This window comes from Hippoglossus stenolepis, chromosome 13, assembly GCF_022539355.2.
Source record: "Hippoglossus stenolepis isolate QCI-W04-F060 chromosome 13, HSTE1.2, whole genome shotgun sequence".
Taxonomy (NCBI): domain Eukaryota; kingdom Metazoa; phylum Chordata; class Actinopteri; order Pleuronectiformes; family Pleuronectidae; genus Hippoglossus; species Hippoglossus stenolepis.
The window spans coordinates 20,640,373-20,654,238 of record NC_061495.1 but is presented as its reverse complement, the minus strand read 5'-3'; the positions used below and the strand labels follow the sequence as shown (position 1 = coordinate 20,654,238).

Below are 13,866 nucleotides of genomic sequence, written 5' to 3'. Positions count from 1 at the left end.
ATGTAGGTGGATGATTGCATGATTCTGAGTTTTTGATGGAAAGGAGAATATTGCGCTCTTCAGTGGAACTCCCTTCAGATAAATAAGAAAAACTGTGTGTGTGTGTGTGTGTGTGTGTGTGTGTGTGTGTGTGAGGGTGTGCGTGTTTTGTGGGTGTGTGTCTCAATTTCCTTGTTCTCATGTGCAGCACACGCTGCTCACCCATTCTGTTCAGTGAGAGCTAGCACATGACAACACAGACACTCAGAGGAGAAGAACACAGACAGAGAGTGGCTGAATCCCTCCCAGCTTCCAGCACTTTATGAGGTAAGCAAATGTTTCATATATGTTGCAGGATTATTTCTTTACTGTATCATTTTTTATTTAATGTCTGTATAGTGCCAAATCACGAGGTACCTGAGTAACAAAAAGCTTAATGGAATTGAAATTATGCTCAACATATTTTAGATAATTTAGAAGAGTGAGGATTAATACCTCTGTTTTGCAGCTGAATCTGCTATGCAAATATTTGTCATGGTCAATGATGTTATATTAAAGTGACACAACAGTTTAGTGATGACGATGTATTGCTTGATGCTGTAACAGCCCTGTGACTGTATGAGATGGGCTTGGTTATTTGGTTCATTGTGTAAACTCTAAGTAGTGTCTATGTGTATTTTTATACGAACAGTGGTTGAAATGGCGGCGTGTGATGTCAAACTGCTTGTTGTGACAATCCTTCTGAGAATGATCCAACTCCGCAGCCCGACTGAGCTCTTTAGCCCTTTTAAGATCGCTGATTCTCATTTACATCCCACAAACTTCACTCTCATGTGTATGTGTATAGAGATTGACAACTGCTGTTGATGTCTCAGAGGAAATGTGTTCCGCATCAGTGTGCTGAGGTGAGCAACTTGCTGTATAAAAGATAAGATCCATTATCTCCTGTGCAGATAACATTTTTTAACGTCACATTTTCCGCCAGGAACTTCTATAACCTCATGCCTGTCCTTGGTAACTGACTAATTTCAAACTTGTTTTTCTGCAGTGGTGATCTGATAAGGGCTTTTCTTTTTTTGTTGACATTTTGCTGGTTAAAAATGAAATAACAATTTTAAGTGGGGGTTATCTGTGGGAAGATAGCAGAGCTGCCGACTGATCACTACGCAATGCTACGCCGATAGCCTCAACTCCGAGATATTCACTTTGGTAGCACAGGGATGAGCTGAATGAACTCTGCTTTTTCAAAAATATATGGTCTCTTTTATAGTCTTTAGCTGTTGTATAGGTTATTTGTGTTTATTTAAATGCTTCTTTTTTGATTTGACTCATTTCAGGGTTCTGGATTTCAGGCTTTAGTTTTAGTTTTTCCCTGCCATGTTAAATAATATCAACATGTTTGTCACAGGAGGGGTTCTCCTGCATTATGTCCACTCCCCAATCTTTTCTTCATTCAGCTTAGTTTAAGCTCACAAGTGAAGAGATCAGGGGCCTTTGCTACGATATCGTACTTGCCACTGTTCGATTTGGGTTAAGTGAAGCAGGATAACGAAAAGATATTCCGTGGTGTATTGAAGTTGTCGCTTTTACCAACCCCTGAACTTAAATGCCATAGAAGCCAAATATTAACACTGCGGATCATCTCTATTGAAAAAACAAGACATTCCACAGGAGCTGAATGATCTGTTTTGTCCTTTCAATGTCTAGACAGAATTTAACGTAAAATGTTCCATAGCGAGAGTTGAAAGAGACAGGAAATCGAAAAGAGATGGGAAATCCTGGTTAGCTGTGAGTTGAAGCAGCGACCTGCTGTTCAGGGCTTGTGCATCCGGTGTGCATTCTAACCATCAGGTCTCCTGTTATCTGCCAAGGTCTAATTTTAAGTAATGACAGAAAAAGAAGCAAAAGCAGACATGAAAATACTATGTAAATGGTCATACAAAAGGGCAGCATGAGGCCATTTCTTGCATAATTTGATTCTAGTATTCTCTGTGTAGCTTCTGAGACTTATTGTGACACTGATTTTATCATTCTGTGGGGCTGGTAGCTTCAGGAAGCAAAGATGGCCGCATAGGTTCCTGCAGACAGCGCATAACTCTGATTATTAAGTCACCTATGTATCTGCAGTATGAAACATGTTCTTCGTTAATTATCAAACACAATGCAAAACTTTAACTTTTGATTTATTCTTTCAGATAATGGATGCATCCCGACTTCTCGTCCTCATCTTTGTGGTGATGTCAACATTCAATTGTTCAGGTAGTTTTTCCATTATGCTGATGATGATGAACTGGCATTATGTATGTATATGACCCACATTATCACTGTTTAAACACCTATTGCTCTTGGTTTTTATGAAGTCTTTTTGGATTATTCATTTCCATCATTATCAGTAAATCTATCATCTTTTTCTTCCGGGTCAGATACAGCAGAGCTCCAGTGTGAGGACAATGATGCCTACATATCCCTGGTTGAAGGAGAAGCATTATATTTTGTCCATGACGCTCCGGCTGAGAGCACCTTATACAACCAAGAGTTACAATGGTACAAAAACAACTCCAGGATTGAATATATCTCGTATGACGAGAAAGAGAGGATACATCTCCATGGTGGAGCGATATTTTTCTTAAATGTTGTCCCCGGGGACTCTGGCCTCTACACTGCCCGGTAAGAAAAGACCTGCACTTTGACAACTTTAGAAATTGATGTTACGCCATTTTCAGTCAAGAACTCTGGAGGATTTGCGCCGACCTTCTCTGGAGGTGGCCTTTAAGAAAAGAACAACGGAGCTGGAGATTCTCCACTCACAACAAAAAAGTTATCTTGACGTCTTCGTCAGTGTCATCTATTTGTATGGCTCTTTTCTTTTAGTTTTAGTTTTTTGCGAATGTCACGTGTTAGAACGTCAACACAATCTCCTGCTGTGTTCTCATATCGGCTCCTTCTGACATTCTGCTGACTTCTTACTGGGAGGCTGGCAGGAGAAAGGCAGAAGAAAGACTGGAACCTCTCACTCAGACATTTGCGCTCACACATACAGTCCCTCTGGAGAATGTCCGGAGATCTTCCGGAGGATAGTATATGTCTGAAAGCAGCTTTCGAGGCTTTTACTTACTTGTATCATTGAACACAACTTCAAAATCATGTCAGGTTCTGATCTTTAGGTAACTCATGAAAACACTCTCTCCACTGTCCAATCCCAGCTAAACGTTCTTGGTTAAAACTCAAATGCTTCACCAGATCCTGACACCACAACACTTGTTTTCACTACCGTTCTTTACTATGACCTAACCCAAGTCCAAACACCATCCTATGTAATTTACCAGAGGAAAACGCTATCTGAGAGGGGAACAAACTTTGACATACTGGTGTATATTAAGCAAAAAGGAACAAAAACATGTGGCCGGAACCATTTTACATCTGGGTTGCTTCTCTTCCAGGCATATAGAACAAAACGGAGAGTGCAGCAACTACAATGTAGAAGTGGAGGTCTTAGAAGTGAGTGAACGAGAGAACCCCAAACTGTACGGACAAATCAGGAACACCAACCAGAACAAGAATGTCGGCTGTCCACGTCGTGTCAGAGAAACATGTATCAAGTTTGGAGGAAACTTCACCTGGTACAAGGTGTGATTACAGTGACACCTCTAAGTTCTTCTGTCGTTTTTTCCAAATTCATTTTCATATTTTTCAAGTGGGTCTTTATTCCCACTGTCTGCTGCAGGACTACAGTCTTCTTCAAGGTCGCCATGAAGACAACATGTGGGTTGAAAATGCCAGCAAACAAGATGAGGGCATCTACACTTGCATTTGTACCTGGAGGCACAATGACAGGGCGTACAACACGTCAGGCTCCAGGAGGCTAGTAGTTCCAGGTGAGAGAGCTTTTCTGGTCTGTTTCTGATCTATTGTGCATCATACATCCGCTGTGTAAATACACTCTTGAGTCACACACATTTACAAGTTTCTGTGAAAAACATTGTGTTTTATTTTTGCTTACAGATCCAGCTTCTTACCCTGGTGTAGAAATCCTCTCTCCTATAAACAAGGAGCAGTTTGCAGATGAAAGTAGGAAAGGTTCCCTGAATGACCATCTATATCTGACCTATATGTAATTGATTATTAACATAGTGTTGCCTTTGAGTGATAAGCCTGTGAATGGATAGAATTGAATTGTTGAATAATGGAAGAATTGTTGCATAATTACCAATGGTAATAAATGTATAAAATGTGTTTTATTCTTTCTCCCAGGCTTGGAGCTCAAGTTGAACTGCACAGTTTTCTGTGGGAGTAATGTCAAAGATTGTACAGCTAGCTGGTATGTTAATGGAGACCCAGTCAACCAGATGGCCGGATACAATCAAACCACCAAACAGTAAGCCTGATTAAAATATCATACAACTTAATATAATATGTTAGAGTGTCAGTTAACTGTCTCACTAAACATCTAACTTATCATTTATACAGTGTTACAACTATAGAGCCTGAACAAAATACACCAGCTGACAAGTCTTCACAGATATGACACATTTTATTATACAGAGGAAACAATGCAGAAAAGATGTTTTTGTCAAAGTCAAAAGTCAACTTTATTTACTACAATTCTGCCATATGTACAGGACACGGATTGAAATGCCTTTTCTCTCTTTGATCCCCGGTGTAAACACATAAGTAGACAGATTTTACAAGTACATATAAGTATGCAACATACTAAGTACTCAAAACATAGTACTTAGTACGACATAGTATGCAGTCATAAGGCACATGTTGTGCCATAATGCATCAAACGTGATACCATAAAATGGTGTGCCTTTCGGCATTCAATACATTTGGTTATCAAAATAAAATATTAAATATTAATATTTTATTATTAATATTAAATAATAACTTTAATTGATTAGAGTTACCTCGGGGCACCACCCTTCAAAGGAAGGGAAAAGATAGCCAATTTATTGAATAAAGTCTCATAAAGGTACTAACTACAAATTTGGAATTCTGACTAAACCAAACTAACTATAACTAACTATAACCAAAATTACCATATAGATAGTTAGCCAAGTTGAAGGATATGGAGTTCTTGACAGTGTAGAGGTTGGCAAAATTCACTTATGCAACATAAATGAAAAAACATTTGTGAAAGAAAAACATTTATTATGAATATAATAAAGTATAAAAACACAAATTACTAACGGCCTAATTGCTAAACAAAGATAGGTATGTGTGTATACATGTGTGTGTGTCTGTGTGAGTTAGCGTGCTTTCAAGATGGTTTCTGGCCAAAGAGATAACACCCGTCCCCCACCTATTGGAATGTTTACGACCTGTAGAGATAATGAGGTGAAGGGATATGCATGTGTCTGTGTGTGTGCCAAATTAGAGGAAGTTACTAGATTGGATGCAATGAAAGACTGTGAAGAGCATAACAGACTAACATTACTTTCTCAATAACTTGTACCCAAAATATCACAACACCACAAATCAAACTTATAAACATCACACAGAATCGAATAAACAGTCTTGCTTAGCCTAGTATAATTATTAAGCCCAGTTGTGTTACCAGTCCGTGGAAAGGGGAAAAAGGAAGTTGCTGTGCAGTTCGCAGTTTCGTGTCGTCTTGCTGGTTTCGGTTGAGCTGTGTAGCTCAGTTGCTGGCTGAAGTTTGCAAGCAGGACATCGAGTCGCTGCTAGGACGTTGGTAAAGCTTGGAGGGCGAGGAGGTTTCCTTGGTGAGATGAGCTGGAAGCTGCACCTTTGTGCTCCTCTCGAAGAGTTGGATGGGAAGAGAAGATGTGAGCTGGAGAAAAGGCTCGACAGCCTTCCCTCTGTGGAGGGGGTGTAGAAAGAGAACAGAAGAGGGGGCAAACCTGACTTTATATTGGCCCGGTGACCTCACAGGTCATGGGGTCCAGAGTGACCAATGGGAGTTGAAACCTGTGTCCCTGGGGGGGTTTCCCACCTCTGATGCCCCCTGGGAGACTGAGTTCCTTGCTCTGGTTTTTGATGGCCCTTGGAAGACTGAGTCTTGGAGGAACATGTGGCTTCAGGCTCTTGACTGAACATGTAGGCCGAAGTGTGGTTTCACAAAGAACCATGGCCCAACACACACGATATATAGGACAAGAGTAGTGCAAACCAGAATTGTGCAATCCATGCATTTTGAATTGAGGTATAACACAGGTAAAACAAAATGTGGACAAAGACAGGAAGCAGCTCAACCCGCCCTTAGTTCTGAAGTTATGCACGACAAGAAAGTTTAAATGCCCCTTGGTTTTTTGTCCCAGTGAATCCTGGGATAGGTTGGGCAGGGAAGGATCCTCCCATTTTCTCTGGGATGAAAGGTTGCATTTGTCAGCCTCGAAATGGGGCAGCCCTTGAATTGAGAAACAGCTTGACTTTATAGGTCCGGTGTGTAGGATTTAGGTGAAATGGATCTATTGGCAGAAATTGAATATAAAATAAATCTACTGATGTTAACACCTAAATTGTACGAATTGTTGTTTTCTCTACCCTAGAATTGGCCACCAGCCTTTTCGAGCCCAAGATCACTTTTTAATTCCAAACTTAAGCCGAGATCTTTCATTACATTACATTTTATTTAGGTGACACTTTTATCCAAAGCGACTTACAATAAGTAACAATGAGGAACAAACCCAGAACAACAAGAATCAAGAAAGTACAATTTCTTAAAAAAAAAAGCCAAACTACAAAGTGCTATAAGTAAGTGCCATTTAAGTGCTACTAAATTGTTTGTTTAAACTTTTATTCAAGGTATAGTCGGAAGAGGTGTGTTTTTAGTTTGCGGCGGAAGACGTGTAGACTTTCTGTCCTGATGTCAATGTGGAGCTCATTCCACCATTTAGGAGCCAGGTCAGCAAACAGTCGTGATTTTGGTGATATCTTCCAAAAAAACCACTTAGGAGGGTCATACTTATTATTTTTTGCAATTTCTGTTAAAGGCTGAATGTACACGAAATAAATATACACAAAGAAAGGCAGTTGTGCAAATTTTTCTATTCAATGCACAATATTCAAATTAATATCAATTCATATTTACAATGCTAAATATGTAGCTTCTCAGTTCCACAACATGTTCTGCAGAGGAGCTGCTACTGCAGCACAATGTTTAAATATAGGCTTTGATTTGAATATGGCCACAAATAGGATTATTTCCTTGTATGAAAGAAGTCCCTTGTACTCAAATAAATACCAGTACTACACAGTATGAAGGCGTGCATCTTCCGCTCCAGCAAATATTTCACAATAAAAAAACCTTTTTAAACAAGGGAATGGATTCCATCAACAGAAACGCTCGAGTAATTTTATTTTGAAAAGGCATACAGAACGTGTTGCAACCATTTGTTTGTGACATAAATTCATCAGAAAAACATTAAAAATCTGTTGAAAGATCATTGTCTCTGTTTATTCTGCTGTGAACCACAATGTTTATCTCTCTATGACACAAACGTATTTACATCACTTCCCGAACCCGTTTCAAAGTAAAAGCACTCCAGTGTTTCACCTTCAGAATCCACTCATTTGTTCCAACGGGGCTTTGTTTGTTATCGACAGACCGAAAGATGCGCATCTTCATACCGTACAGTCCTGACATTTACTTTACTACATGAACCAACTTGTTCTTGAAGGAAATGCAGTAGATAAACCTGCAGCTCCGCCGCCAGTAGCGGACACACAGCGCGTGTGAAAAACAGACAACCGACACACAGCTGATCTGCGGCGCGACGACAGCCAGTGAGTCCAGAGAGTTGGGGGATCGACAGTGAAGACTGCGAGATCGACCAGTAGATCGCGATCGACGGGTTGGCGACCACTGCTTTATAGGTTTCCACAGTTTCTGTTTCATGTTTGGAAGGGGAGGGTGGGTTGAGGGGTATTCAGCTGCAACATGCAACTTCACCACTAGATGTCACTAAATCCTACACACTGAACATTTAAAGTAATACATGACCAAACAAATAATATAAACAGAACAAAAACATTTTTCAATTAAAATCCAAAGACCAATCATGAGGAAATAACAAGGCCAAAGTCTGAAACGTAATTTCAAAGCCCCAACAGAAAGTTTCAAGTTCTGACCACAAAGAAAAGAAAAAGAAAAAAACTTCAAACCTTGAATTAAATTGTTGATTTTGTGTAAATCTCTGCCCTGAACCACTTCACTCTGTTGTTTCCTCATCTTTAATGAGCCAAACTTTGTGTCCTCTGTCAGAATCATGGAGAGGCCTTCAAAGAACACCATCACCACTGCGATCCTGACCATTAAAAAAGTGTCGGCAAAGGATTTTCAGGCTGAATTCAAATGCAGCGGCAGAGGTTTTTACACAGCCAAATCAGCCACTTTAACGCTGAAGCGGAGAGGTCAGTCTGTCGTCCAATCATAAGACTTTATTCTTGGCTGATGGAAATAATGGGTGATTTTAATCCTTGACTATACTCATCATGTAGTTTTACACATTTAACTTACTTTATTGAACTTTTTTTTCCAGCGTCAATAACTTCGTTGGTTATTAGAGCCGTGTGTGTGTTGCTCCTGTGTGTGTTTGCTGCTGTGCTGGTGAAGTGCTTTGCTGTCGACCTCGCACTCTTGTTCAGACCCTGCTTCCATCTGAGGAGTCACAAGAAAGGTAAGGAGAGGATTTTTTAAATTTAATAATAGATTTTGTTGCAGGAACCGGTTACTTCACACACCTGCCATCAGGTCCAAGTATTTTTAAGATGGTGTTTTTGGCATTCTCTAATTTTCTATTAAGAACTGATGTAATTTTGTAAGTCACATAACTTACATAATATTGATGAACTCCAGATGTGTGGTCGAGCTGCACGATCTCAGAAGAAAATAAATAAGACAAAACTGGACAAAATGGAAAATCATGAGCAAAAAAACGACTTTTCCATGAATTTCCTTGTATTTAACAGATGCGAGGATGTACGACGCTTACGTGGTCTACCAGATGCAGAAGATGGACAAGGTCACTGAGAACACACTCTGTCAGTTCATCACACAGGTTCTACCCTCCGTCCTGGAGGAAAAGTGTGGATATCGACTCTTCATCCAAGGGAGGGATGACATACCTGGAGAAGGTATGAATTTGATTTCTTATTTTTTGTTTGTGTTTTAGTTTTGGATGCACAGGCACAAATATATGAAATTTCTTCAAATCTGTGGGAAATCTTGGATAAAACCACTGGCAATCCAAGCAAAGTTTAAATGCTGGTTTCTGAACTTGGTTGTATGCCAATATATTTGACTTCCGTCCCTGGATCCTCCCACTAGTCTGTCAGAAATGAAGAAGCTTCTTGGCTGAGAGTGGAAACTTTTTCCAAGTACCTCCAACGCCATTTTCCTTTGATTCAACTTCAAACTCAACTTCTAAACACCGTATGAGGATACACAGTTATTGGCCCATTCAAGAGATGCCATAGTAATAGTGAAGTCATTTAAAGTCAAGAATAGTGTCAGCTGATCCAAATATCTGGACAGTGTTCGCCGATCCAAAACATCTGGACGGTGTTCGCCAATCCAAACATCTGGTGGACTCCAGCTGTTGATGACATCATCATTCTTCTCTCTTACATCCTCTCTTCACATGTCTTCCTGTCTTCTCTTTTTGCTTTGAACAGTGGTTTCAGTGTAAATTGAAATGATTAAAATGTGCTAAACTAAAAAAAAACATTGTGTCCATTTGCATCCAGGTGAAAATAGTCACATGACAAAACATTTTTAGCAATAACCTTTGCACTTTGTCAGTCACATTTTAACACTCTGGTTTTTAGGTTTTAATGCCAGTTTTAGTTTTTTTTTATCTTTTATGTGTTATATACTTTTAGCGCTTTATCTTTTTAAGTGTTTTTAAGGCAGGTGCAATATTCAACTCATTTTTATTCTGCATTGTTATTCTGGGTCTTACACGATATGTCCTTGTCGACAGTTTGTGTTTGTTTGTTGCACAATGTACTGTTCTGCAGCTGCTGTAGCACTTTGGCCCAAGAAAAAAATTCTCTATGGGGACAATAAAGTATATTTGATTTGATTTGATTCATTGATAAATGGAATGATTGATTGATTGATTGATTGATTGGGAGTTTTACACAGGAGACAGAGATTTGGGTCATGACTCTTTCACCCTTTCACCCTTTTTGGTCAGAACTTCTCCCATGTGACTCATTGAAGTGGTCCAGGAGCTCCTGAAAAACTAAAGCTAAATTTTAAGCACACATAAACAAGGTTGTCTTTAAAAGTTTTTTATGACATTGTGTTTTTTTGTTTTTTGTGGTATAAGCTTGAGGAAGCATTTTTCATATCTCTGCATTACATCGTTTTTGTGACCTCTTAGACCACGTGGAGCTGGTGGAGAACAACATGAAGCAGAGCAGAAGACTGATGGTGATCCTCACCCCAGGTTCAGGATCAGGCTCTGAAATCACTGACCAACGTCCTGACTCGCTCCGTGAGTCAGTGATAGGAGGGTTTGACTGGCAGGTATACGAGTCTGAGAAATTCAGAGTAAAACCATTAGGACAATAATTCGATATTTTCCTATTTGTTATATATTAGCATATGCTATATTTGCTTTTCGGTTTATTTATGTTACTTGTGTTTCTTTTCAATGTTTCCGATGAAGTGGATTCACTGAGGTTTGAGGGTCTTTTGTCTGATATTTGCCTCAAGTTATGACCAAGAGTAAATATTGTCTGAACATAGCATATACAATTATCTGGAGATGATTATTAAATAAAAAACATAATTATTACAATTTGTCATCTTAAAATCAATCAATTTTGAATCATTATAGAACATATTTATAACTTGACATGAGATGGTGAAGTTGTATTTTTAGAAAATTAAGACTAAAGAAGAATTGATTTTAGCTTCTTGTCTTTTATGTTACTAGGCCAAACATTCTTGGGTTTCTCTATCTGAAGTTTTGTCACCCTGTAACTATAGACAAATAAAATAAATGCCATCTGTGATTTTCCAGGTTGGGCTCCACCATGCTCTGGTGCAGAGGGAGATGAGTGTGATTCTGATCCAGCTGGGAGACACTGGGCCACAGGGATACACACACCTCCCCATTGGCCTGCAGCATTTGATTCGAAAAAGCGCCCCCATCAGGTGGCCAGAGGGTTCGCGGGATGCTGCTGCGTGTAACTCACGCTTCTGGAAGAGAGTTCGATACCTGATGCCGGCCACACCTGCCAAGAGGTGTCCACAGTATGCTCTCATTTGAGATAAAGAAGAGCTGTCTGGAGTTTTTACAGGATCTCACTGCTCACTTTAGGAGACTCATCTATGTGCTGCTGTTTGTGTTTATTGTGCTTTTTCTGTGGAATTTTGTGATATTCTCTGCTCTCTCCTAATGACTTGAAGTTGCCCACTTAACTCAGGTAGTCTGAGTCCTTTACGGTTTTGTTGTGAACTTTTATTGTGAAATGTATGTGTCCTAGTGGCAGCATCTGACAGAGGCTACACATTCATATCCATTCCTAATTGTTCAAGTATTAAACCAATATGGTGTGTTTAAATACAGAGTATGTAGTTCTGTAAATAAAGGCTCCACTACTTTAGTTTATGAGGACGCACAGCATAAATACAATTTGCTGAAGATAAACATTAACAATGTTATTATTCTAAAGAAAAAGGGTGAGAAGTTGTAAGAAAATACTTTTATAATTTCAATGTGTTTTAAATACAAGAAATTGTTTTTTGTTTCTTGTGCTTCATCCTTTTTGACTTGCTAACATGACCATTTGTTTTGGTGAGATATATATAATATTATTATTCAGTTACTTTTTTTAAATGATAAATTATTTTAAATGTTTTCCTTCTCCTGTTGGATTGACCTTGTAGTGGAAAATTGCACTGACCAGTGTCTAAGGTAGTGGAAATCCCCCTGACCAGGTGTCTCACTGCTGTGATACTGTCTACCTGACAGGATGGAACCCTTATTTGGCGGTGTCTCACTGCTATGACCTTGATAAACAGGGTGTATGCCCTTATTTGGTGATGTTTTCTTCCAACTGCTACAGCGGACGGACAGACACATGATGATCTCATGTCTTTCATGTCTTTTTTTCATATTATGTTTTATGAAACGCCTCTTTGTATAAGTTCTGGCTTTTGTGAACTTGCGGCCAGTTCCATTTTGAGCACCCGTGCTTGTTGTGTAACCTCTGCAGAGCTTACTATTAAAAAGACTCAAAGGCAACTCCAGTCTGAGAATTTCATTATTTCAAATCTCAAGATGAATTTCCACCACAAACTTGGCGTCACGAACAGGATCCCTTGAAAGATCGTCTGGACCCGAGAAGTTTTCGGTGGCTGATCACCCAGGAGAAAAAATCTTCTGCCTCTACGTCCAACAGTGAAGAGAAGAGAGGGCCGAAATAACTGGGGTTCCGGACCTTCTTCACAGGGATCCAATGACCTCTCTTTGGTCATCTTATATCTGGTGAGATGTTGAAATTCAGATTTTTCATGACTTTTTAGGTGATTTCTCAAATACAAAATCAAACATAAGAAATAATACATTTAAAGGGTTTTATTTGGAACGGGTGTATTAGTCATTCTCTCTGGATTATTGTGGATTATTAATGTTTATCTGACTCATCCTCGTGGCAATCATCCTAGTTGAAGGCATTTTTCCTGTTTTGCCGGAGAAATGAACAAGGATTCGTGGAGACGTCCACATCTTAAATTGAGTGTTCAAGGGAAATTGTAGATGTGCACGATTTCATACACTTAATTGATAAGGATGGGTATCCAGGGTTGTGTGGCCTGAGAGGCTCTCTATACGTGTTACTCATGATCTCCTCTATTATTGTTTCGCACATTATTCTGTCTAGATGCACTCCTGTAAAAGTCTCTGATGATCTAACGAACTCCTCTTTTCCTACGGTGTCCTCTCAGACCCAAACCTCCCAATCCAAGCTCTACCAACCTTCAAGCTTTCTCTAATTTGGCACCAACACAGACACGCATATCTCAGCACCCATCTCTCTACATGTCGTAAACATTCCAAAGGGGGCGTTATCTGCGGAGTGGCCAACCGCCATTTTGGAAGCACGCTGACACACACAGACACTTACGCATACTCACATACATATCTTTATTGAGAAAGTACACCGTTAGTAATTTGTGTTTTTATACTTTATTATATTCATAATAAATGTTTTTCTTTCACAAATGTTTTTTCATTAATGTTGCATAAGTGAATTATGCCAACCTCCACACTGTCAAGAACTCTATATCCTTCAACTTAGCTAGCTATCTATATGGTAATTTGGGTTATAGTTATTAATTTAATTGTTAATCAGAGTTCCAAATTTATAGTTAGTACTTTTATGAGACTTAATCAATATATTGGCTATCTTTTCCCTTCCTTTGAAGGGTGGTGCCCCGAGGTAACTTTAATCAATTAAAGTTATTATTTAATATTAATGTTTAATATTAATATTCAATATTTTATTTTGATAACCAAATTTATTGAATGCCGAAAGGCACACCATGCTATGGTATCACGTTTAATGCATTATTGCACAACAAAACTGTATATAAAACTTGACGTCAAAATGTGCGGACGTGGCTAAGGAGTTTGAGTGAGTCATCCACTAACCACAATGCCGGTGGTTGGATCCCCGGATCTCCTACATTACAAGTGCTTAGATTTCCTTTGGAAAGACACTGATGCACATATTTCCCCAGTGTGAGTGTGTCCACATTGAGGCACTCTATTCATGTGTGTGTGAATGGTTGGTTTTCTAGTCTTGATGACCACTCAAACCACACTTTACAGAGTGGTGACGACATTTTACTCTTACTGTTTTTCTCTTCAGGACATAATGGCTTAACACAAGGGCTCTCAGTATCAT

The 13,866-nt window shown here is 39.2% G+C and overlaps 1 protein-coding gene across 3 annotated transcripts; it reads left to right on the top strand.

Moving 5' to 3' along the window:
* The first annotated feature begins 180 nt into the window (after positions 1-180).
* il1rl1 (interleukin 1 receptor-like 1) lies at positions 181-11,972 on the top strand. Of its 3 annotated transcripts, none has more exons than XM_035174306.2 (13): positions 220-306; positions 827-884; positions 2,175-2,238; positions 2,403-2,646; positions 3,420-3,606; positions 3,704-3,854; positions 3,982-4,047; positions 4,231-4,354; positions 8,207-8,355; positions 8,484-8,621; positions 8,914-9,078; positions 10,332-10,477; positions 10,977-11,972. In XM_035174306.2, exons 2-13 carry the CDS (start codon positions 846-848, stop codon positions 11,223-11,225), a joined length of 1,722 nt encoding a protein of 573 aa, XP_035030197.2. In that variant the 5' UTR covers positions 220-306; positions 827-845; the 3' UTR covers positions 11,226-11,972. The 3 variants fall into 3 exon arrangements, with proteins under 3 accessions (XP_035030198.2, XP_035030197.2, XP_035030195.2); XM_035174304.2 differs by having other exon boundaries at positions 3,982-4,056; XM_035174307.2 differs by lacking the exon at positions 827-884 and having other exon boundaries at positions 181-306; positions 3,982-4,056.
* Positions 11,973-13,866: the final 1,894 nt, after the last annotated feature.

Bases quoted from the DNA above. Each gene is read 5' to 3' on its own strand.
- il1rl1 (XM_035174304.2), top strand. From the start codon at position 846: ATGTCTCAGAGGAAATGTGTTCCGCATCAGTGTGCTGAG. The intron at 2,239-2,402 runs GTAGTTTTTCCA...CTTCCGGGTCAG, and splicing joins GTCAACATTCAATTGTTCAG to ATACAGCAGAGCTCCAGTGT. The intron at 4,355-8,206 runs GTAAGCCTGATT...GTCCTCTGTCAG, and splicing joins TACAATCAAACCACCAAACA to AATCATGGAGAGGCCTTCAA.